The sequence below is a fragment of the Lissotriton helveticus genome, chromosome 7 (assembly GCF_964261635.1).
Source record: "Lissotriton helveticus chromosome 7, aLisHel1.1, whole genome shotgun sequence".
Lineage (NCBI taxonomy): Eukaryota > Metazoa > Chordata > Amphibia > Caudata > Salamandridae > Lissotriton > Lissotriton helveticus.
Genome location: NC_136068.1, coordinates 524,864,346 through 524,885,681, shown reverse-complemented (window position 1 = coordinate 524,885,681; position 21,336 = coordinate 524,864,346). Strand labels below are relative to the sequence as shown.

Below are 21,336 nucleotides of genomic sequence, written 5' to 3'. Positions count from 1 at the left end.
GTAGTGCCAACTTACCGTGGACATGTTTCCGAGTCTGTCACTGACTACATTTTGGCATCAACCAGAAAAGGAATCTCTGGCTGCGTTGTATTGAACTAACTCAGAAGGAATGCTTCAGCAGGGGCTTCAGACTCCTACACAAGCAGGGATGCTTAAATGTCAAATGTTTATAGTATTAGGTATGCCATGACAAACACTCTTTGGACCATGCACACTTCCCTCCCATCATGGGAGTCCCCTGCACTTGATACTATAGGGCCATTTTCATGCAAGGCGGGTGATACGCCACGCCTCAAAGAAGGTAGGGGCCATTGCTTCCGCCTCCCATACTTAAATATCCCTTCCAGGATGGCAGGGTTCCTTTTACCTTCAGTGGAGAAGCTGCACTGTAAGTAGTAAAGCTTTCCCAAGTCGGCACCAAAAATGTAATGTTTTTTTTATTTTCAAGAAAATAAAAACATCTATTTACCCCACATTCAGAGAGTTTTCTCCCTGTGCATGGGGCTCATGGAGAGACTTCTTGTCAGGGACAATCCTGCCTCACAAGGTGGCTCTAGGCAGAGACAGCAAATGATGGCCTCACCACTCTAAATGGGGGCGGGGGGCAGATGTCAATATGACCTAATGGTTATCCGATGGCTGGGTCAGTACATCCTATGTTTCACATTTTGACCCAGCGAAACTTCGTCATCAGAAATCCAGCCCTTCCCTTCACTCCAAATACAGTGGGTGAGCCACAAACTATCAATGCAGGAGCACTGCAAATTTAAACACATCCTCCTATTCTGCCAAATTCTAAATGACACTCTAAGCCTGCAGTGGCCATGTGTACCCTGAACCTGGTACCCTCCATCACCCAGTCAGTTGCTCATGAAACTGTCGAGTATGTGATTGTGAAAAGGGTTTTAAAGTCATGCCAACTTTACTTACTGCCCGTAGTAGCAGTGTGCCGCGGACACCACCCAGCTGTCTGTGATTAGAGTTCCTCCACAAATGTGCCTGCCGTCCACCTGCACACTGGCCTGCCATGGCCACTCCCCTTTCACAGCATCCTGTCCGCCCACAATACGGTTGGAAACCACTGGTTTCCCACACTCTAGAGGAAACAAACCAAACATTATAGTTACTTAACTTTACTTTCTGGCAATACCGGCAGGGATGAGGATGCAGAACAAGATTCAAAATCTTACAGCATTCTGGATTGGAGAAAGTTAAGAGTTCTAGTGTTATTAATCACAATGTCTTTATTACATAAAGTGCCGCAGGGGGTACAATGTACATGTGCGCCCGCTTTGCGCGCCCCTGGGGCACTTTGGTAACACAGAAGGGGCAGCAGACACTTGTGCGACCCGTTCTGTTATACCGATAGCGCAGGCGCACCTAAAGCATTAGCGCAATCTTCACGGGCGTTCCCTCATTTGCATGGGGGAGTGACCCATGTAAATGAGGGAACACTTTGCCTCTGCACCCATGCCTTATAACAGACACAAGGGCAGAGGCAAAGAAACTCTCAGGAGGCACACTGTTAGTGTGCCCCCTGAGAGCAGCCCTCTGGAGGGGAGAAAGGGCAGCCCATTGACCTCCCAGACATCCCTTTGCAGGTTGGTGCAGTCACTGGCTGCACCCGCCTACAAGAGGATCTCTAATACCCTTTCAAAGTGCAGGCCGGTGCCACAGAGAGGCTTTAAAGCAGTCGCTACGTTTTCACATGAATGTGTTGCCTCCGGGCAGCACAAGCTTGCGACTGCCCTGAGTCCAACGCATTCAATGTAATAGGGCACCCTTTTCTTGTATATGCCTGGCGTACCTGTTTTGAAGTGCGCCAGGATGCAAACAGTGAAAATGCGCCCTGTACGTAATAGGACCCTAGGTGTGTGCAAAAATTTGCTTCTTTTGCTTCTGAATAATTATTTGATATTTCTGAAGAACTGCACAAAATTATGCACAATACTGCAAATCTATAATTTAGCACAATATTGTAGAGCAAAATGCATCCATGCGGCAATTTACGATGCGAGGAGTGAGGACGAATTTTGTTCTAAAAAAGCACTAAAAACATAAATGGTACAAAAAACAACATGTTGTGGTTGTTCATGTTGCACCAGCTCTATTTTATACAGAGAATATTAGTGTAATTACTGAATTTATTGTAATAAGCATAATGCAAAATTCCTAAAATTACGCAGTGTTATTAAAATTTCACCCAGGCCAATCAAAACAGGATTTGCTTATTTTGCTCCATTGGCAGCAGACCCATTTACTGACAGGATGGCCAGAATTCACTTGGTATTGTGATGATTAGTATGCCTGGAGTGAATGCATCTAATCTACTAATAAAATTTGATGAAAAAAACAGCAAAGCAACAATGAATGGAGCATCTAATTATGAGGGCAGCAATCACTAGTGTGTGCAACAAACAATAATCTGCAGAGCACTAACTAATGGACGCAAACATAACTGGCGAGATAATGTGTCACACAGTAGTACAGCAGTCAATAATGGGTTCAAAAGACACATGTAGGCAAATCTGTCATTAATGTGCACAATCACTAATGAATGCAACAGTTACAAAATGGTGCGGCAGGGTCTGATGCTAGCAGGTGCAACAATCATAAGCGGGAAATTTGCAAGATTCTTAATTTTTGCCAGTTCTTTTTCTTCTCCATAAAAACCCTGGCAGACAGGAAACAAAGAGGGCCCTATACCCTGTGGATTCACACAGGGGCCCACAATATGTTCCCCCTAGGTACATGCACACCAGTTCCTGAACGGCATGGACTTTTCAGTCCATGCCGTTCAGGAACTGTTTTTGGCGGTCCCATTGTGGTGGCCATTTTTACATGCACCTCTGTGGGAAACCCCCTAAAAAACACAATCCAGGAAGAAACTCCTAATCTGGTGGGTGGCCCGTCCACGGCTTTGGCTGTGCTGTGGTGGGCAGACTGAACACCGCACCTCCAAAGTCGTAATTGGGCCTTAAGTGATTACATGTACTATAATGATGAATGATGTAACATTTAACACTGCTCAGAAAGACGTATAGTCACTAAATTGTTGATCCAAAGACATTAATGACAAGTCAATTTTGTTCATTTTACTTCATTATCGTTAGATCTGGGGGTCTCTAGTTGGCAATGGTGTTCACCTTTGTCCAAATAGGGACCCTTACTTCTAAGTCAGGATAAGGAGATTACACTCCTTAATAACCCTTGCTCACCCCCTTGGTAGCTTGGCACGAGCAGACAGGCTTATCTCAGAGGCAGTGTGTTAAGCATTTGTGAATATACACAGTAATACAGTGATAACACTACAGATGGACACAACACAGGTTTTATAAAAATAAGTATTCTTTATATAGACTTAAACACAAGACCACAAATGACAACAATACTACACTTTAGATTACTTAAAAGATGATTAAAGTCTCTTAGTTCAAGTTGATGGTAGATGCGACAAAGTTCTCAACAAAGTACCTGGATGCGTAACGCAAAGTATGCAAAAGGACTCGCAGAAGGGGAGATGGGTCAGTTCCGTGACCCGGGGGAACGGTTGCGTCCTTCCTCAATGCTTGCGCAGAGTAGGGGACTCGTCGTGAGCCATACCGGTGCGGAGGTGATGCGTACATTCTCGGCCTGCGGGCCCGTTGCGGTGCACAGGATAGCGCCTTGATGACGATGCGATGATCCAGTTGCGATGCGAGAAGATGGTGCCCTTGATACGGCGATGCGATGACGCCCTGGCAGCCTTGCGATGACTCTGTACTTTGGAGCCGCGACAGGCCCTGCGACACGCTTCTCCGGTGATGCGATGGTGACTCTCTCGATGGCGTCACGCTTCTCCGGTGATGTGACAGCAGGCAGCTTCGATGAACACACGCTTCTAGGGAGATGCGACGAAGGCTCGCTTCTACGGCGTTGCGATGATTTCAGCTGCGGCGGCAACACGCTTCTTCTCGATGCGTCGCGCTTCCAGCTCCCAGCGGCACGCAAGTGACTGGAGTCAGAATTCCCAGCAAGGAAATTCAGGAGGGAGCTGGAGGTGAAGACTTTTGGCCCTGAGACTTCAACAGGAGGCAAGCACAGTTCAAGCTCTTGGAGAATATTCTGTAGATAAATGAAAGTCCTTAAAAGTTCCTCCTCCTACCCTTGGCAATGAAGCAACCACTGCAGGCCAACCCAGCAAACAGCACACTGGCAGAGGGGCAGTCCAAACTCCTGGACACAAGCTTCCTTGGTTCTTCTCCTTGGCAGAAAGGTTTCTTGTTCCAGAAGTGATCTAAAGTCTGTGGGACTGGGTCCCAATATTTACACCCCAAAATCCTTTGTTCTCTAAAGGCAGAGAGGTCTCTGCCTAGTTCAAACCAGTTCCTGAGCACTGTGTTTAAATGACTCTCTTCTTCCTTTCACTGTGCACGGCAGAGACATCAGCCGCCCCACAGGAGGTGGAGCCAGCACAGGGGAGGGAGATACAGCTCTGGAGCACTGTGTTGACATGATTCCTCTTCTCCTTTCAGAGTGCAGGGCAGAGACATCAGACAAGCCACAGGGGGTGTAGCCAGCATTGTGAGGGAAGGCCCAGCCCTATTCAGGTCCGAGGTTCACTCCTCCCTCCCATCTGGATGTAAATCTCTCTATTCACCACTGGGCTGTCCCAGCCTGTCTCCTGGAATTCCCCATCCCTGTCACACACAAACCCAGACAAGAAATACACAACTCAGCAGAGGCGGACTCAAATGGTTAGGTAAGCAAATACCTACTTTCTAAAAGTGGTATTTGCAAACACAGGATATTAAAATAAACTTTACTAAAATATGTATTTTATTATTCTGAGTTCAGGCATACTAAATTCGAATTTCTACCATGTTCCCTGACTCAGTTAGGATTGTAAGAAAGTAACAATCTTAACTGCCCATCCTGGCCTATGAGAACAGGTAGCCTTCAATGGTGAAAAACGAAAATGGCTGTAATTCACTACTAGGACATGCTAAAAACATCAGAGCATGTCCTACCTTATACTTACAATGCACCCTGCCCTTGGGCCTACCGTAGGGGTGTCTAATATGAAGAAAAGGGAAGGTTTAGGGACTGGCAAGTGGGTGCACTTGACCAAGTCGACATGGCAGTGCTAGACTGCACACAGGCCTTGCAATGGCAGTTCTGAGACATATTTTATAAGCTGCTTCTGTGGGTGGCACAACCAGTGCTGCAAGCCCACCAGCAAAAAACACAGTTGATGGACAGAATGTAGAACAATGTCATACATTCACCCCAGTACAAGGATCTGGGCCTAAATCCATCGTTTTTTTGCACTCCACACCACCCTGGGTTAGACACTGGCTATATGCAAATCAGCTCTGACCCTGTGCCTCATGGGAACAGTCCAGTCCGAACTACCAAGCCATGTCTTTCCCAGACCGGAATCAAGCATCCAAGGACCGGTTTCTGGCTATCAGCCATAATCAGCCTGGATAGCTTGACTCCAGTGGTGTGGAGAGCCTGGGACTCACGTCTGAGCATACCCAGCCCACTCGGGGTGAAAATTGCAAAAAACACAGTTGATGGACAGACTGTAGAACAATGTCATACATTGACCCCAGTACAAGGATCTGGGCCTAAATCCATCGTTTTTTTGCACTCCACACCACCCTGGGTTAGGCACTGGCTAATTGCATGAAAAGGCATGGTGAGCAAAAAAACGATGGATTTAGGCCCAGATCTCTGTACTGGGGTAAATGTATGACATTGTTCTGCATTCTGTCATCACCTGTTGTTTTTGCATTTGTCACCCCGAGTGGGACGGGTATGCTCAGACGTGAGTCCCGTGCTCTCCATGCCACTGGAATCAAGCTATCCAGGCTGATGAGGGCTGAAAGCCCGAAACCGGTCCTTGGATGCTTGTTTCCAGTCCAGGGAGGACCTAGCTTGGCAGTTCGGGCTGGACTGTTCCCATGGGGCACAGGGTCAAGACTGATTTGCATATAGCTGGGTTCAAACTGGAAAGGCATGGTGAGCAAAAAAACGATGGATTTAGGCCAATATCTCTGTACTGGGGTGAATGTATGACATTGTTCTGCATTCTGTCCATCACCTGTTGTTTTTGCATTTTTCACCCCGAGTGGGACGGGTATGCTCAGACGTGAGTCCCGTGCTCTCCATGCCACTGGAATCAAGCTATCCAGGCTGATGAGGGCTGAAAGCCCGAAACCGGTCCTTGGATGCTTGTTTCCAGTCCAGGGAGCACCTGGTTTGGCAGTTCGGGCTGGACTGTTCCCATGGGGCACAGGGTCAAGACTGATTTGCATATAGCTGGTTTCAAACTGGAAAGGCATGGTGAGCAAAAAAACGATGGATTTAGGCCCAGATCTCTGTACTGGGGTGAATGTATGACATTGTTCTGCATTCTGTCCATCACCTGTTGTTTTTGCATTTGTCACCCCGAGTGGGACGGGTATGCTCAGACGTGAGTCCCGTGCTCTCCATGCCACTGGAATCAAGCTATCCAGGCTGATGAGGGCTGAAAGCCCGAAACCGGTCCTTGGATGCTTGTTTCCAGTCCAGGGAGGACCTGGCTTGGCAGTTCGGGCTGGACTGTTCCCATGGGGCACAGGGTCAAGACTGATTTGCATATAGCTGGGTTCAAACTGGAAAGGCATGGTGAGCAAAAAAACGATGGATTTAGGCCCAGATCTCTGTACTGGGGTGAATGTATGACATTGTTCTGCATTCTGTCCATCACCTGTTGTTTTTGCATTTGTCACCCCGAGTGGGACGGGTATGCTCAGACGTGAGTCCTGTGCTCTCCATGCCAGTGGAATCAAGCTATCCAGGCTGATGAGGGCTGAAAGCCCGAAACTGGTCCTTGGATGCTTGTTTCCAGTCCAGGGAGGACCTGGCTTGGCAGTTAGGGCTGGACTGTTCCCATGGGGCACAGGGTCAAGACTGATTTGCATATAGCTGGGTTCAAACTGGAAAGGCATGGTGAGCAAAAAAACGATGGATTTAGGCCCAGATCTCTGTACTGGGGTGAATGTATGACATTGTTCTGCATTCTGTCCATCACCTGTTGTTTTTGCAAGTGGGACCTTCTTGTACATAAACAATTCATGGCAGTTTGCTTTTTCCATGTGTGCTGCACACATGGAAAAAGCAAAAACGAGGAGAAATACGAGGAGAAATAATGCATTTCTCCTTGTTTTACCAACGTAAGACTATGCTTTCCCTGGTCTTAATTTCGGTGCTGCCTCCTATGTACGCTGCCCTTGTACATAGGGGGAAGCATCACATTCGATGGGTGTTGTGGTGGAACACCCACCCCAACACCCACTGCCCATCCCTCACACACTAAGCATTGCGCGAAAGGGGGCTTAATTTACAAGGCAGCATTAAGCCACGTTAAGTAAGACAATGCCCCTATTGCCACCACAACGTCAGAAAAAGTGACATTGTGGGGGCGATACGGGCTTGTACATATGCCCCTAAGTTTGGTGAAGCTACAATACTCTCTTTCTGCAGCATTGTGGGGTTGGTTGCTTTTGATTACAATTTTATGATACATGTGTGGCTGGGTGTCTTAGCAGTACTTTAATCTGCTATCTGAGTTTCATTCCTCATTCAAGGCTGTTTGCATCTAGGGGTTCTACCTGACTGGTTTTCTGTCCCTTTCTGTTTCAGGTCCCAGCTGGTACAAAAATAAGCAAATATTAGTAAATCATCTAAAACCTTTATTTTTAGCCCTTATCTGTGCATAATAAAACAGCAAATATAACCAGAAAACACATTTAAACATTTTCTAGAGCTGTTTTTGATCCCAGAGTAACAATTAAGGTAAACATGAACAGAAATGTCTTGTTAACATGAATATGTACAATTTTCTTTAAAGTGCTACTTAGTATTGTGTACCCCCAGCCTTTGCAGATTTCTACAACAGCAAAATGACCTGGATTTTTCTCTTGCAAGGGTGTCATCCCTATTTGTATTACAATAGTTGAAGGTGATCCTGAACCTACATGGCACCGGACCCCTCCTGTGCAGCAACACTCCTCCCAGAGCTGAGAAGCATCTCTTTCACAGCTCACCAAGGGCCTCATTGATGGCAGTGATGCACAATCCTACAAGGCCCAGGAGGGAAGTGTCCCTCCCCTGGGCAGTGCAGTACTGGAGCATATGTGCGAGGCCCAGGTCAGGAGGCACACTGGCGCAAGGCCCCATGTTGGTGGACTGAGAGAGGGCCCTTCATAGCTGCAGGTCAGGACGTTAAGACGCCGACAATAGGGACAAAAGAAAACAGCGCTCATCTACAGCACTGCCATCAGAGTCCCTATTATTCAGAAAACTTCACTCTACTATTTGTGAATATTTTAGACGAAGCATAAAATCTAGGAAAGAGAAGAGACTCTTAAGATTTGGATATCATTCCCCAAGAAATCCCCATGCTCATCAATGTTGGTAGTTTATTTCATAACATACATGAAATCCTGATCTTAAATATGTTCACTGGATTTTCTTCCATCAGACTATGAACTATTGATAAAGGGTTTTATCAAGATTATGTGTGGCCTTCCTGACGAAGACGCAGTTTGCGCGGAAACGCACGTCGAAGACTTCTATATTTTTTTCTTGCCACAAGAAACGTTGTAAATAATTGGAACTGTTTTTATGAAATGTAATGGGAATTATTGATGTGTATAAATATGATTATATGAGACAAAAAAGACACTAGTTCTAAGCTAGGTAATTTTTACAGTTTTTGTATTTTAACAAAATCATGTTTTTAACTTGACAAAATTAGTTTTAATCGTTATACTTCAGTTGTTCGTTCATATCTATTAGCATTCATGGTAAGCATTGAAATTTATTTATTTATTTATTTAAACATTTGTAAAGCGCTACGAAGGCCCATGGGCATCTCGGCGCTAGTATCTGCTAAATTCAGCCCTACAGGAGGATGTAATTATTGGTCAACTAACCACGTTTTGAGTTGCTTTTGAAAGGACCATAAGGAGGGGCTGTTCTTTATGAGTAGTGGCAAGGAGTTCCAGAGCTTGGGCGCTGAAACGAGGAATCTTCTGTCACCCCATGAGACCAGTTTGGTACGGGGTACTTCCAGCTGGAGGAGATCAGAGGACCGCAGGGACCTGGTAGGCCGGTAGGGAACAAGTTGTTGAGTGAGAAAGGCTGGTCCCTGGTTGTGCAACGCCTTATAGACAATACACAGAGCCTTGAACTTAGTTCTGTTCCTGATGGAAAGCCAGTGTAATTCTCTGATGGTGCCTGAGACTGATTGAAATTTGGGGATATCACCCAGCAGTCTGGCAGCAGCCTTTTGAATGGTTTGCAGCTTATTGAGGACTCTCTCTTGGGATTTCAAGAATAGCGCATTGCAGTAGTCCAGGGTGGATAAGACCAAGGACGTAATCAGGGTTTTGCCAGCTGAAGCAGGAAGGAAAGGGAGGATTTTTTAATGATTCGTAGTTTGTAGAACGCGGAGGAGGCAATCTGATTTGCGTGGGGGAGAAAAGTGAGACGGTCATCAAACATGACACCTAGGTTCCTCACTTTGCTGACTGGAGTGGGGGGGTGAACCCATGGACTGTGGCCACCAGCGGGAGGACCAATCTGGGGATAAGTTTCCAAAGATGACCACCTCGGACTTATCCGAGTTCAATTTAAGGCAATTGGAGGCCATCCAATTCCCTATGGCCTGCATGCCCAGATTGAAATTATCAGCCATTTTTTGGCCGTCATTTCTGATGGCCAAGACCAACTGGGTGTCGTCAGCGTAGGATGTGAGGCTCATCCCATGAGCTCTAATGGTATTGGCAAGGTCCGACACGTATATATTAAAGAGTGTCGGACTCAGGGATGAGCCTTGGGGTACTCCGCACGGCAGGGACAGGGTGGTGGACTGGAAAGGCCCTATGGTGACCACCTGAGTCCTTTCGGCAAGAAAGGATGCCAGGAGAGTCTTGGCCTTGTGCTTAATCCCCAGATCTTCGACACGGTCGATCAAAATAGCATGATCGACCGTGTCGAATGCTGCTGACAGGTCCAGCAGTATCAAGACTGCTGTGCCACCCGCATCACGAATGATTCTGATGTCTTCTGTGGCCTTGATCAGGGCCGTCTCCGTCCCATGATGTTGGCGAAAACCAAACTGGGAATCATCCAGTAGATGAGGGGATTCTATAAAGGCTGACAGTTGGACATTTAGAGCCTTCTCGACAACTTTAGCCAAAATAGGCAAATTGGCAATAGGTCGGTAATTTTTGAGCTCGTTCCTATCTAGGTTTGGTTTTTTCAGCAGCGGCTTAAGTAATGTCTTTTTTAGATCAGAGGGGTAAACTCCTGTGTTAATCAGATTGTTACAGATAGTAGTGATGGCTAGGAGCAGGACTTCCAAGACTGGAAGCAATACTTTAAAAGGGCAAGGATCAAGGGCAGAGCCTGATTTAATGGGTGACAAAAAATCCCTGACCTGAGTGATAGAGACCTCCTTAAACTGAGAAAGAGAAGGACCAGCTATGGGGGAACTCGCCTTCTCAGGGGCAATGTTTAATGGCATTTTTACGCAGTTGGCAAAGACAGCATAAATGTCATTGACTTTGTTGTAAAAGTAGTTGGCCAATGCATCACAAAATAATTGGGAGGAGGGGGGTTGTAGATTAGGCAAGCAGCCGGCCAATTGTTTAGTGGTCTCAAACAAGGCTTTGTTTGAATTTTTGGAGAGTTACATTTTTTCCGAGATGAACTTCTTCTTAGCATCTAGGATCATATTTTTGTATATGGTAACCGAGTGCTTGTATAATATTTTGGCCTCTTCGGAATAGTGTCTGCGCCAGTTCCTTTCATTCCTCCGACACAACTGCTTCTGTGTCCTTAGAGTTTCCGAGAACCATGGGGCAGACGGGGATGATCTGTTTTGGGAGCTTTGTTTTAACTGGACCAAGAGAGTGGCCGCGGATGCAACCCATTCATTGTATTGGGTAATAGCGAGATTGGGATCATGTGATAGAGGCGGACTAGTTTTAATCAGAAGTGATTGTAAGCTGTTGCTGTCAATATTTTTCCAATCCAGGAAGGTCTGACGTTGATTACCATTTTCCATAGCTGTTCCTAGGGCATGGTTGGTTAGGGTGGCCGTTATAACAAAATGATCTGACCATATGGTGGGGAAAATGGCAGAGACCTGAAGGTCGTTTAAATTAGAAAAAATGCCATCCAGAGTATGGCCTCCTTCATGGGTAGGGGCTTTCACTAGCTGGGAAAGTCCGAAAGTAGTTAGGCATGCCTGGAGGGCGACTGTATCACTATCTTCAATTTTGTCGAAATGAAAATTGAAGTCGCCTAATATGGTAAATTAACCATCCAGAGCAGATACTTCCAGAATATGACTGATGTCGGAAATAAATGCCGACCTTTGCCCTGGAGGACGGTAAAGAAGGATACCTTTGAAGTTTACCGAGGGAGTTAGTTTAATGGAAAATTGGAGAGCCTCACAAGAAAGAAGCGGTATCTCGTTAATTCTGACCGCATAGGTATCCCGAGCAATTATGGCTATCCCTCCCCCTCTCTTGCGTTGTCTATCCAGTCTGTGGATTGAAAACCCATGGGGGACAGTGATAACCAAATCCGGATCGGAAGCATTGTCCAACCAGGTCTCTGTTAAAAACAAAAAGTCTAATTGTTTATCTTCCATGAGCTCTGCTATCTCATGTCGATGTTTACCCAATGAGCGAACATTGATGAGGGCCATAGAGTAGTCACAAGGAGTTTTATTGGGCTTCCGGCGAGGAAGGTCGTGGCAGTTTGATATTGTGGCGGCACAAATCGGGCATTGGTGAGCATTTCCCACAAGATAATGCGGGTCAAATATGGAACATAGGGGATCTCGTGGAGGTCGACAGCTCCTGAGCTGGCTGGAAGTGTACGTCCCTAGTGGAGGTAGCGGGAAAAGGCCAGGGGTCATGGCCCTGGGCCCGGATCCGGCGCGGACGGGCGCAGGGCTTGCCTTTGGCGCGCCTTCGGCGCGCCATCAGCGCGCCCGCTGCGCCCGCCCGCTGCGCGAACGGGACGACCCTTGGCTTAAGTACATCCTAGTAGGTGGGAGGAGGGTGGGAGGGGCTGCGAGCTCCAGCACGAGCCTTCCCCGGCCCAAGATGGCGGCTCCAGTTACTGGGGGAAGTGACCAGCGCCTAGCAACAGCGGCGCTGTGTCACCCACGGAGAAATGTCCTAGCGATGTTAATCTCGCTAAGGTAGGGGCTACTGTTAAAATCACCACCTATTAAAATATCTACAGTTGTTAAATTTTGTACTTCGTAGTCAATAACCCCAACACTACAATCAGCGCTGGCGAGACACAATAGCGCGCAAGGGAGCGCAAGGTACCCCCGGCTTTCCGCCTCAAGGGTGAATTAGGCAAATGTCCCAAATAGCGAGTAAACGCCCTTAAGTACCTGGGAGGGCGGGAGGGGCTGCGAGCTCCAGCGCGAGCCTTCCCCAGCCCAAGATGGCGGCTCCAGTTACTGGGGGAAGTGACCAGCGCCTAGCAACAGCGGCGCTGTGTCACCCACGGAGAAATGTCCTAGCGATGTTAATCTCGCTAAGGTAGGGGCTACTGTTAAAATCACCACCTATTAAAATATCTACAGTTGTTAAAATTTGTTATTCGTAGTCAATAACCCCAACACTACAATCAGCGCTGGCGAGACACAATAGCGCGCAAGGGAGCGCAAGGTACCCCCGGCTTTCCGCCTCAAGGGTGAATTAGGCAAATGTAAAGATCTATGACATATATGTACTTGTAAAGATTGCCTAGGGATATACCTTTGACTTGCATAGTCCCTGCCCTAGGAATTGCCCAATCAATTCTATAGGGGGTCCCAGTTACTTTTTACTATAGCTGCCCATGCTGCCCATTCCTAGAGCCGGTTCTGAGGGTGTGGGGCAGAGCCCCTGTGCCCTAATGGAGATATCCCCCTGCCTAACCCACTTGTGAATGGTAGGCTAGATTAAAAGTGTTTTAGAATTTGTCCAGAGTGCATTAGAGGTCTATTTTGAAGGATCACATTACTCTTTCCCATCCTACCTCTGCAGGAGTGAAAGTCTGATGGGTGATCCTGTAGCATATGCAGCACAGCTGATGCGTCTCCTCATGCAGGCTTTAAACTGTGTCCCTCTCCATTGCATGCCACTTTAGTCTGAGGCAGAGTTTTCTGGCCATGTTGTCTCCCATTGCAAGTGCCCTGAGCTCCAGTAGCTTGCCCCCAGCATTAAACACCAGGGGGTCCATTAGGATTGCGGGCGGACTTACTCCGACCGCCATCCCAGTGCAAAATGGGACCGCCCACCATAGGTGCGGCGGTCCCGCCTTGACAATTAGGATGCGCCCGCCACAGTGTCGGGCGCATCCTGTATTTTTACCATTGCGGCGGGCGGTGCATAAAGCGCCGCCCGCCGCAATGGTAAAAATGCACGTTGTGCATTTCAAAGCACAACATGACAGGCACCGCGCGGTGCCTGCCATGTTGCACTTCGAAATGCGGGGGGTACCATAGGTACCCCCTCAGGTGCACATCCCGGACTCCCAGGGGGCCCGCAATGGGCCCCCACAGGGAGTCTCCTCATGCCCATTGGAAAATGCCCATCATAATATGGCTGCGGTGTCTGATACACACCGCCACCATATTATTCCTTTTCCGCCCCGGCCTCCACTGTGGAGGTGCCAGGCCGGAACAGCCATAGAGGCAACACCAACGCCCTCAATCGGCTTCCAACATCCCCACTTAGAGAAAAACAAGGGTAAACTTCAGGGCAGACTTCGTGGAGTCAGTCCGAGCCTGGGGCAATGATGTCTGCAACTCTTGAAGCGCCCCTCTGGGAATGACTAGCTGGGTGCAGGCTTGTCTTTGATTGCTCTCAGTGGCATAGATAAAAACTTTCACCCTCCTATACTAGGCTCAAACCACAAGATTAATTAGTGAGCCACCACCTGTACCAGTAAAGGACGAGAGTTCGATGTTGGCAAATGCCATGCTGCAATGGTGGGATTGGAGAATCTAGAGCTGAGCAGCCCAAAGCCTTGTTAACACAAAGTTACAATATTCTGCTCTGGGGCCACGCCCAACTCTCCTCTCCCTCTTCTCCCTCTCTGGTTGCTTGCTCTCTGCTTTGGTGTCCCCTCCCTATCTTTGTCTCTCTCTTGAAGCCTCCCCTCGCCCAGCCTCAATTAACCTCAGGAGCTGGGGAAAGGTAAAGAGACACGGGGAATGGACCTGGCCATGCAAAATCCACTTTCAAGGCTCCAGCCCACAGGGAAATTTCGGGTGAAATAAAAAGCCTGTCCATCTCTGGGGCCCTTCCTCTACTCTCCTCACTGTTCATTGTGAGCCACACTGCTCCTCACTACCCCCAACCCCAAGACCTTCAGCAGCCTGCATTTATTTATTTATTTTATTGATAGAGTTTTATATAGCACGAATATGACCCAAGAGGGTATTAGAGTGCTTTATAAATAGTCAAGACAACTGAGAGAAGTAGGATAAAACACCAACATGATCACAAAGGATACAGGCAGTCACACCTTCGAACTGGTGAAGGAGACCAATATATCGCAAAGCTGATATATCTATGTACAAGAGCATAGATATGCAAAAAAACATGGGTGTTGAATATAGAAATATGTTCAGGAATGATAAATGATGTACCAAAGCCAAGCTGAGAAGAAGCGCGTAAGGAGACAGACCGACAAAACTAGGGCGCAACAAAAGGAGATTAAGAAAAAAAAGAGAGGAGCCTAAAGAGCAGAGCGAAATAGAGTGAATCTTAAAGACAGAAACGGTGATGTCAGAACCCGTTTTCGAGGGCAACGGGACACTTAGAGGGTGCTGGGCCCCACTTTGGTGGTTGAGGCCTTTTACTCCTGATGTACCAGGGACCGACTAACTATGGGTCCTGAGCAACTGGACAAGTACCCGTCTGCACTTGACTCTCAGTGGCAGCTGTGGTCAAACAGTCAAGGCTCACTCAGGGGGGAGGTAGATACAGGTCAATAAACACAACTCATAACTCAAAATGCAGACAGTATGAACAATCAATCAATGTCTAGTCAGATACTTGCTTTTAAAAGAAAAGTAGAATTTGTATTTCTAATTCTACACATGCAAAGGAATACGGCATTCAATAACAACAACACAATCCCCCTTGAAGTCAGGGCTCTAGTAGTTGTCAGGCACAACCATGTAACCACCCTCTTTCATGTAACTTGTTCAGGGTTATTCCCCATTCATTGGTGGCCGCATCAGGAAATGCAAACAATTAAGCAATAATGAAGAGTTTCCTTTTGACTCTCTAGGATTTCAGTCAAAAGTGTCTGTGGTGTCACAGCACCTTTATCAGCGAATTCCCAGTGGTCCCTAAGACCCGGATTTGGTCTTACCTGTGATCTCCACTGGTGCTCCCCAATCTGGATCCTGTATGGCGAAGTCAAGCTACTTATGATGGATGCACCAGCACCCAGCGGCGCATGCTCTTCCTGTCAAGAGGCACTACTGGTCGGTTTCCAGTGATCGGAGCTGTTCCTACTTGACTGACAGTAAAGGTATGTTGCTCATCCCTTATAAATGGTGGGGGAGTTCTTCTGCTCCCGAGTCAAACTCCCGCGAGGTTGAGACAGCCTCAGCGGCCTACTATAATCCTCAGGGAAACAGTCAGGAGTAGTTGGCAGGCTAGACCCGCTAGTGACAGCAGTAATTCTCTCATCTGGGCCACAACCCAAACATTTCACCACAGTAATACCGGCAGTACCCTTTGGAATACAGGCTATCCACATTGCTCACTATGAGGCAGAAATTCTTCTGTGTGATCACCCCAAACACAGCAGGCAAAAGTCTCACGCTCTGACCCAAGGAAGCACGGGGTCATTGTGGCGCACGGGTGTGGGCCTGGTGCTTCACTCAGAGTTTACTTCACAAGGCTGAGGTCTTGGAGGCCTTCTCCTGGCATACAGGGGGCATTGGATTGTTCCTGCACTCAGGCAATGACCCGATCAGTGCACTGCTGCTCTCCTCACACCTACCACAGAGGGGCCTCTCTGCAGGGTTCCTACTGGACCTTGTTCCCTTCAATACTCCCCTCTTCCTCACAGGACACACTGGTTATGGCAAGCAGGGAGGCGATGGTGCTCCAGGATCCATGGAAGGTGATCTTGGTTTCTCTTGTTGGTGTCTCCTCATTTAGTATGGAGACTAGCAGGCCTTGGCACTCCATTGCAGGCAGAAGTCTTGCAGAGCTTCCTCTTCTCACATAGCCCATCTGGCTGCTTGACCGAGGACACATTTTTTGGGGACTCGACCCCCTTCTTATAGTCCTTTTCCAGACACTAAAAATTATTTAGGGTCTGGGTCTTTCAAGTTTTATGTTTGGGTTCTGCTTCTTTTGAAGTGGGCACTTCCCCTTCAGGATTGATTAGGCCTGCCATAGGAGTGATTGATAGGTTTATATGTGTCAATGATTAAAGGTAGATATAGGTAACCTATATCTTAGTAAGGGGTGCATGCCCCACCTTACCCAGGCTGCAGTAGCAGTCCTGTGGTGCTTTATTGGAAGGCTTCCCATGGGTGACATAAGACATGCTGCCTCTGGGGTACCTATTCCCTTATTACCTAAGGTACCATATACTAGGGACTCACAAGGGTACCCCAGTAACCAATCTGGAGTGTACCTAAAGTACATGCAATCATTTTAGAGAGGAAGCAGCTAGGCTGGGGTCCTGGATAGCAGAGCCCCAGCCAGACTAAAGTCGAGATAGAGTGAAACACCAGCAAAAAGTGGGTGTAACCATAGTAAGCAGATCCTACTCTCCTACAAGCGGTACGTAAAAGTGTAGGTGTAAGCATCGGGGGGCATATACAGACATGAGATTGAGGGGGAAATAGCCATTGAGCCACTAACTGCCACAAATGACCCTTGAGGATCGTGGGTCACCTGAGAGAGGATGAAGAGCAGAGTGCATCTCAAGAGGATAGCCACCCCACGGGAGCCCCTGGAGTAACCAGAGTGCCACACTCTATCGTATCCATAACGAACCATTAAAGGGCAACAATTACCGAGGAGGTGCACTTATGCCGGTCCAGTAGACAATTGACGTACCACGACAACACGTGGAGAGACGTCCTAGGTGTAGTATTAGCGGTCATAACTGGTGTTATCTGGTCTGGTATGTGCAATCTGACAGGGATGCATGAACGTGTGTCGGAGCCCGCAAATGTACAGGGAGTCGCTTGCAGTAAGGACATGTTCGATCCTTGTAGAGGAAGCATGTGCCATTCTGCGGTAGCTGAAACAAAAGACAGGAAAAACAATAACATAGAAATCGGGACAACGGTCCCACCCACCCGGCCCACAATTGAGGAACGGAAGCCCTAACATTAAACCAATGAATGAACAACCAAACTAAAATGCTTGGGAATGGGAAAGCGTGGAGGACCCCATCTCATTCCAGGATGTGTATCAACAAGTTCATTGGGAAAAAAAGAGATGTTTGAGTTTGAACACGGTCTCTGGTTGTGGATGAAAGCCCGGCAGGCAGACACTAACTCAGGCAGGGACTTTCAGGAGTGTCGGGCTACATGAGAGGTCCGTGTCTGGGAGATCGATCAAAAAGGACTCTGCCATCCAGGTGACTGGATGAGCCAGAACGCCTCCCAGTCAAGGGCCCCTCAGAGAGCAGTATTGGCTGTTGTGAGTGGCCCGACGGGGAGTCCGACCGGGCCGGTCTCTGCCCGTGACGCCTGTGGGAGCGATTACGTTGAGGTTGAGGACCAAAAGGAGTACGATGGCCAGGTCCACCCTCCACTCCCCCCAGAGACAGAGTTCGGTCATCAGCTCGCAGAGGGTGCTCCTCTGTTGCCCAAGTCCAGGCCTCCGTAGGGTTGTCAAAGAACAAGGTCTTGTTAGCAAACACCACCCGCAGACGTGCCGGGAAAAGGAGCCAATACTGGATGTTAAGTGCCCTCAGCTTTTGTCTGACTTCACCAAAGGAGCGGTGTTGACCCTGGACCTCGCGGGTGTAATCTGGGAAGATCATAATTGTGTGGTTTTCGTAGTCGAGCCGCTGTTGTCGGTGGGCCTCAGACAAGATGACTTCGCAATCCTTAAAATTAAGTACCCGCATTATGCCTGGGCGGGGAGGTGCACCCGGTGGTGGTTTGGGGGCTCAATCTCAAATCATGGAGAGAGGGAACCCTCAGGGACCCACGACCTCAGCCACCTCTCCAGGAAGTCCACAGTGCGGCCCTGCTCCACTCCCTCTGGGAAGCCCACCAGGCAGAGATTGTTGCTCCGGGATCTACTTTCTGCATCCTCCATTCGGCGTTGCAACTCTTGAGTGTGTGACTGGAGACCGGCCACCTGTCCCCTAAGTTGCTGGATGTCATCCTCCACTGCAGAGATCCGGGTCTTAGTTTCCTTGATCCGGGCTGTTGCGTTTCGGAGGTACTGCCAGATGAGAGTCATGTCCACTCGAACTTCCGCGATCTTGCCCTCCACCGAGGTTTGGGAAGCATGGATGGCTTGTAAGATGGTGGACAACTCTGCAGACTGCGGAGGCTCCTGTTCGGCAGCACACCTAGTCACCCCCAACTCTGAGGTGGTGAAATGACCCAGTTTTTTCTGGGTGGCAGGGGTTTTTGCCGATCTGTCTGCTCTGCCCATGATGACCCCCGTGGAGCCCCAAAGTCCCAGCAAATAGACCCCACAGTGGGGAGATTAGCAAAGCAGCACTGATGGACCAAGATCCAGCAGGGGGGACAGCTTGCGCGAAGGAGTTGCACGGATCAATTCGCCGCCACCCTAAATGTGCGGATGAAGGAGAGGGAAAGAAGTAGGAAGAGAATCTTGAGGCAGGGCCGCAGTTGGGCTGCCGTACCCCGTCCCCCAGGGCTACAGAGCGCTCCGCTAGGACAGCAGCGCAGATTAGCAGCAGAGGTCTGAGCCAACTGTGGGCCGGGGCTAAAGGGCCGGCGTGGACAGACGTATCCCTGGGTTGTAGCAGTGACGGATGGCCCAGGACCCAGGGAGGACCCAAGGTAAAGATTAAAGGCTCAATCGCGCTCCACCACACAAAGTTGTGGCCGAAAGTCCCCAGAAAGATATCAGGCCTCCATGCCTGGCTCTGAATGGCCTTCAGAGGTTCACAGCCACCCAGAATGGCGGCCGAGACAGACCCAACCGCACACCAGGCCACAAGAGGGAAACCACAGCCGGCACAGTTAAGGCGCAGGAACTCTAGAGATGCATTGGGAGTGGGGGGAGGAGAAGCAGCGCCAACCAGTGCCCCCCCCTCTCTACCTGCCGCGCATTCAACGGCCAAGTCCTCGTCTCAGAATCCAAATCCACAGCACCCCCGCTCCTTACCACCAGGCAAGTTTTCAGGCGCACACCACCTGCCGCAGGCCGCTCACGAAATGGGAGCCCACGATGTCTGCAGCGCCGGTTCTAGCCTCCGGCACAGCGAGAACTCAAGAGATGCACTAGGAATGGGGGAGGCAGGGGAGGGGGGAGAGAGGAGCAGCACCAACCAGTGGGCCCCCTTCTACCTACCTGCTGCCCGCTCGACAGCCGAATCCTCGCCTCAGAGTCCGAATCAACAGCTCCCACTCCTTACCTCCAGGCAGGTCTTCAGGCGCACACCACCCACCGCAGGCCGCTCACCAAATGGTGGCCCACGGTGTCTGCAGCGCCGGATCATGCCTCAGGCTCGGCAGGGACGGCCGAATCACTTCCAGGCCCCCTTCTCGCGGGCTCCGTAGGGTCACAGCTCCCCAGCAAGCCTCACATCAAGTGCCTGTGGTGTCATTCCGGGCCTCAGGGGCAACAGGAAAACTCTAGACACCTCCGGGGCCCCCTCACGAGTTCTGTGGAATCACTGTAGGCGGGTGGCGGGTACAAGACAACCCTGCGACACCGATGCTGCAGTAGAGCTGATCCGGCCCCACCTCAAAGGAGCAGGCGAGCCCAGGAGGGGAGCGCTGCGATTCACCAAGGGGAGAGGTGTCCTCCACCGCCCGATTGACGGTCGATGTCATCGTCGACTCCCCAGTCACACAAATCACCAGAAATCGAGGTAGTCAGACTGTGCCAAGGGGGGGGTCGGCTGACCCAATCAGCTCGGCAGGCGCCAACCACACCAGGAGCGCCCTGCAGCACAGTTAAGCAGGGCCGGTCATAAGCATCGGGTCAGCGATGGGCAGGGAGTTTCGCGGCGGCAGCCGCCATCTTGGGGGTGCCGCGCAGCGGGTCCGAGAAGCTGGAAAAGCCTACACAGCCCCGAATTCAGTGCCAAATGTCCCAGAGGGAGCCCCGGGGGCCCCCAGGCCGCCAGGTACGAAATGTGGGGTTCGAGGTGATCCTGATGGCAACAGATGGTCGAGCGGATGACGGAGGGGTCTGGAGCATACCTAAGGTGCGACCACCATCTTGACGCTCGTAGCCACGCCCCCCCTAGAAAATGATTGATACATTAACCTAATTATACACTGATATGCAAATTCAAGGATGTTTTTTCCACTTTTCACTGGCATATTGGAGAAAGATTCAAAAATCATTCTTGGAGGACTATTTGTCAAGCAGCAATCTACAATTTGATTTGCGTAAGCTAACAGCGTTATGTTTTATACCACCAGACAGTATAGATTAATTCTACACTTCCTTTACCGAATCAGACTATTTTACCCAAAATGAAGAAAATTTGGATCCTCTATTAAATTACTTTGAGAATACATGGATTGGCTGTGAGGGATGGCACAATTCCTTCAACAAATATTGAAGAAGGAACAAAGTTTCCAGGAAATTAGACTTGCACAATCACCCTCAGGTAGCCTGAATCCACAAATTTTTACAAAAGTAAGAAACTGTCTGAAAGACTATTAAAAAAACATCAACAATTTTCGTTGATGGTGGCTTTCGACTACCTTGACAATATTGCTACATACTACATTTCTAAGACTAACAACTTTTCCACATTACTTGTAAGTTTTTAAACAATTACTAATTCATTTGATATTTTTGACATTTGTTTTTCTCTAATATTTATGGAAAGTTGGGGTTCCTTCCTTTTGAAGTCTTCCTTTTTTTTCAACTCATGGTAACTTTTTTCCAAGCCAATTGTCACCATGAGTCGAATCACAAAAACTTGCAAGAACAATTATTTATCCACTCATCCATCCATTATTTTATTTTTTGGGGCAAAACTAATTCAAAATGAAAGCTTCCAAAGACTCCCTTTCCAAAACAAGCATTCCAAAGAGGCAACTACATTAGCCTTAATCCACCACCAGAA

The 21,336-nt window shown here is 48.7% G+C and overlaps 1 protein-coding gene across 4 annotated transcripts in view; it reads right to left on the bottom strand.

Annotated features, from left to right (window-relative positions):
- LOC144768710 (serine protease 27-like) overlaps positions 1 to 21,336 on the bottom strand; it is a 415,681-nt gene that overhangs the window by 343,358 nt on the left and 50,987 nt on the right. For all 4 annotated transcript variants that reach the window (XM_078652580.1, XM_078652579.1, XM_078652577.1 and 1 more), the window contains exon 3: positions 931 to 1,096. In XM_078652580.1, coding sequence (XP_078508706.1) covers positions 931 to 1,096 — 166 coding nt within the window. The remainder of the gene's footprint in view (positions 1 to 930; positions 1,097 to 21,336) is intronic.